This window comes from Ochotona curzoniae, unplaced genomic scaffold (genome assembly GCF_017591425.1).
Source record: "Ochotona curzoniae isolate NIBS_2020 unplaced genomic scaffold, NIBS_Ocur_1.0 scaffold_4701, whole genome shotgun sequence".
In the NCBI taxonomy this organism is placed as follows: domain Eukaryota; kingdom Metazoa; phylum Chordata; class Mammalia; order Lagomorpha; family Ochotonidae; genus Ochotona; species Ochotona curzoniae.
The window spans coordinates 44290379-44294347 of NW_024467122.1; the positions used below are offsets into that span (position 1 = coordinate 44290379).

At 53.0% G+C, this 3969-nt stretch overlaps 1 protein-coding gene across 1 annotated transcript; it reads right to left on the bottom strand.

Annotated features, from left to right (window-relative positions):
- Positions 1 to 226: 226 nt before the first annotated feature.
- Positions 227 to 2331, bottom strand: GJD2 (gap junction protein delta 2). The gene is made up of 2 exons (XM_040969238.1): positions 2171 to 2331; positions 227 to 1145 (listed from the first exon to the last, which is right to left on the bottom strand). Exons 1-2 carry the CDS (start codon positions 2239 to 2241, stop codon positions 251 to 253), a joined length of 966 nt encoding a protein of 321 aa, XP_040825172.1. The 5' UTR covers positions 2242 to 2331; the 3' UTR covers positions 227 to 250.
- Between the last annotated feature and the right edge of the window lie 1638 nt (positions 2332 to 3969).

The following is a 3969-nucleotide window of genomic DNA, read 5'->3' on the forward strand; positions in this document are numbered from 1 at the left end:
TAAAGGAAGAGGGTCAAAAGAAGTCCACTTCATCCATTTCAAACAATGCCCAAATGTTTCTGTGGCAATAGGGCTGTCCCACATGGTAGTAGTTCTACTGTTTCTCCTGTACAACTGTTGCAAGATCTTCTGGTAACAAGTCTTAGTTATGCTACATCTTGTTGAGAGTCACATCCAAGAGGGCAGATAGAGCCACCTTTGAGCAGTCATCTGCTCCAAGGCTACATGCCATGCTGCAGGCCTTCACCCCTCACACATAAGCAGAGTCACTGGACTGAGTCCTACCAAAATTGGGAACACTGACCCGGGGCAGGTCTTTGTTACGGATCTCATAGACTGACTTCCTCTTGGCCTGAGCCCCTCGCACAGCCAGCTTGATTTTGCGCCATCCCAGGTGGTTGAGTTCAGCCAAATTGAGCACAACACAGATGCCACTCACAGCAAACATGAACACTAGAAAGACGGTCTTCTCAGTGGGCCGGGACACATAGCATTCCACCTCCTTGATGCAGGGGTAGCGGTTACACTCGTACAAGCCTGGGACACTGAAGCCATAGAGAAAGTATTGACCCACCAGAAACCCAATCTCCAGGGCATTTCGGAACACCACTTGGATAATGTAGAAACGGGAGATGCCTTCCTGCCTTCGAAGCTTGGATCTTGCTGCAGTGCGCATCCCTGATGGGTGTGGAGTCAACTCTTTAACCTCTAAACAATCTGGCTCTGTCTCCTTGCTGGGATTCTCTGTGTTTTGCAGCACCCCATTGACAATGGCATTTTGCAACTTCTTATCTTCTCGTTTTCCCCCACCACTTCCCCCACCTCCAGCTCCTCCAGGACCCCCGATGGACTCTGGAGGGTCTCTGTCCAGAGCTAGGAAGACAGTAGAGTAGCGGCGTTCTCGCTGTTTGGCAGATTGGTGCACAGAGTAAGTGATGAAGCAGAGACTGGGGGTACACACCATTATGATCTGGAAGACCCAGTAACGTATGTGGGAGATGGGAAAGGCGCGGTCATAGCAGGCCTGGTTACAGCCGGGCTGCAAGGTGTTGCACACAAACATGGTCTGCTCATCATCGTACACCGTCTCCCCCACAATGGCCACAATGAGAATCCGGAAGATCACCACCACAGTCAACAGGATCCTGAGAAGGGGAAGAGGGAGGGAGAGAGGTTCTCACAGCTGCATCACTGCAGGAAACCCCTGCTCCTGCCTTTTGCTGTTCTGATGTTTATCAGCCCTTTGACCAGGGAACTGTCCATCTATGTGTGGTACTGAACTGGGAGTCAGAAAACATTTTTGTCTCTTCTTCCTACACTAGGTGCTTGTGGACTGGGATGGGGATCCCAGATATCACCACTCACCATCACCACACTCTGGACAAGATCTATTGTAACATGCAGAAGTCACCCTTATATATGGGATGTACAGAGATGCCAAATACATTCTTGCTCTGGGTATGACAAATGCAAACTGAATATCTGAACAGCTAGTGTGTGTTTCAATGACTACGCACTGTGTAAGTAACTACTCTACGTGCATATTTAGCTTATTCTCAATAGGAATATTGAACTTAGAGCTATGTACAAACAGCTATGAAAATACGTTCATATATATGCATTATATATGTATGGAAATAGAGATCTAGGCACAAAAATGTCAACTGGATGTGTAAATGTCTGACACTACAGTCTAACAACCAAAAACAGTCTTGTTTAATAACTATTTTTTCGAGAAAATATACACATGATCTGAAGAGCCAAATCCGTCTCCCTATTAGCCCTCCTCTGTCCAAATACAATCCTGCCTTCTTTGTAGATGCTATTAAGAGAACCGGATGGAGATTGGCTCTGACTCTGGAGCGTGGGGGGGGGGGGAACCAAGATTGAGCTAACAATTCCTTTTCTGAGGAGGGAAGAGTGAACCACATGCCCCCAGGGTGCTTTGCAGGGAAGGGCTTGGGGGAGCTAGTCGGCAGTAGCAGGACGAGGGTGGAATCACCGGGCATTGGGTAATCCCTCAACACCAGGAACACAAATGCATGGACCCATAACGACGGAGAAGAGGCAGAGGATGGCCTGGAGGTTTGGGGGGGCTCCGTCTTATCTGAGAAGGGATTCCCGGGGGGCCACCCGACGGGCCCGCGGACGGCTGGTTTGGCGCCCTTACCTCCCGATCATAGTGGAGTGCTGCTGCACCGCGGCTTCCAGCAGCCTCTCCAAGATGGTCCATTCCCCCATCGCTGTGCATCCGGAGGCAGCAGACAAAGACTGGGCAGCACCGGGCACGTTCCCGTTGCTCCTGGCCCCTCCCCGGGCCGCACCCCCCGGCTGGGAACGACTTGCCCCCGCCTTCCCAAGTTAAAAAGCAAACAAATTAAAAATATGTATATTCACAATCCCCCTCCCTTTTATTGTACTTAATAGAGGGAAATGGGGAAGGAAATCCAAGTGCGCCCCTACTGATTGGGCAGTTGGCGCGATTCGGAGAGTGGGCACGAACCTGCCGCACCGTCTGAGGGTCGGGTCCGGGTCCCGCAGTGGCCCGGGCGAGGGGCGGGGCGGGGCTGGCAGCCTGCAGGTCCGCGAGCTGGCGCCCGCCCGAGTCAGATCTCTGGACACCTCTGTCCGCCAGAGGCTAGGGACTGGGGAAGGGTCCCGGCACCGGCCCCCGCACCTGCCACTGGAGCCCGCACCTGGCACTCCCGCGCTGCGCTGTGAGGCCGGGGCGGAGCGCGCCGAGCTGGCTGCAGGGCTGGGGAATCCGCGGCCGCCGCCTCTAATCCGCCCTTAAGTAGTCTCCGCCTGCGTCACGCCAGGTCGGCGGAGGGGAGCCGAGCGCGGCGTGCGGCTGTCGCTGCGCGGCGGAGCCAGAGGGGCCGAGGACGCGCGCGGGGGGGAGAGGGGCAGGAGTCCTGGGGCCCCGCGGGGAGTGGGACGACTTCGACAGGAAGCGCTGCAGCGCCTTGTGGGGGCTCCTCGGGGCGCCCAGGTAACCTCACCTGACCACCAACCGTGTCCCGCCGGGGCAGGAGGAGGGGGAGCCCGGAGCAGACGCGTGGGTGAGTGGGGAGGGATAAGAGTGGGTAGTTTTCTCCCCGTATGCCCCTCACCTTTCGCTTTCTGCTTTGGGGAATACCACTGCAATTCTTGCGCTAGCTGCAGAGTCTGGTTGAGGGGCGGGGATGGAGGGGGACGCTTTTAAATCTCCGTCGGAAAGGACGAGGTGGCTGAGAAGGAGGCGGCTTGGTGGGTCCGATGCCTGATGCTGCGCTGAGAAAGCTCAAAGAGAGTCCATTTTGGCTGAAGAGCAAATGCAGGTGTAACGCTGCATCGCTCCGAGGATGGGATCTAGGTGCCAGCGTGTACCTATCAGGTGCCTGGCACTGAGTGACTGGGCTGTCTGACTCCCCTCTCCAGGTGCAAACACAGATGCCCTGCCATATTTACCCCTATTTGTTACTAATGGAAGAGACTGGGTACTCCTCAGGTTATCCGCTGTGGTTTGGATTTAAGGAGACCCAGTATCCTGCCAAGAGAAGCTAGATTGCCAACCTTGCCTCACTGCCATCCATTGCCTCATCCTTTTTTCACTTTGTTCCCTTAACCAGAAGATTGGAGTTTCTCATTTACATTTACCCTTTTGTTGCCAGTTCTGTCTAGAACAACTACTTAATTGGTTGCTGGAAAATTGAAACAATCACAGCAGGCTGTTAATCAGCTTAGAGATCAGTATTAGGAGTGACTGTAATGGAGAGTGTTTCAAATAAAAATACAGAAAGCTGTAAGGGTAAGTAGTGGCATCCTTTTAGAGATACAAGTGTGAAAGAACTGGTAGCTCATTCTATAGCTCATATATGTGTGTGTGTGTGTGTATACATATATTTCTTATTTTCTGTCTGGAAATGAGGAGGTATGGGGTGTGGATGGATGGATCTCCTAGTATCCGTTTAGCTTTTACATTGTGCT

Bases quoted from the DNA above. Each gene is read 5' to 3' on its own strand.
- GJD2 (XM_040969238.1), bottom strand. From the start codon at position 2,241: ATGGGGGAATGGACCATCTTGGAGAGGCTGCTGGAAGCCGCGGTGCAG. The intron at 1,146-2,170 runs GTAAGGGCGCCA...TCCCCTTCTCAG, and splicing joins CACTCCACTATGATCGGGAG to GATCCTGTTGACTGTGGTGG.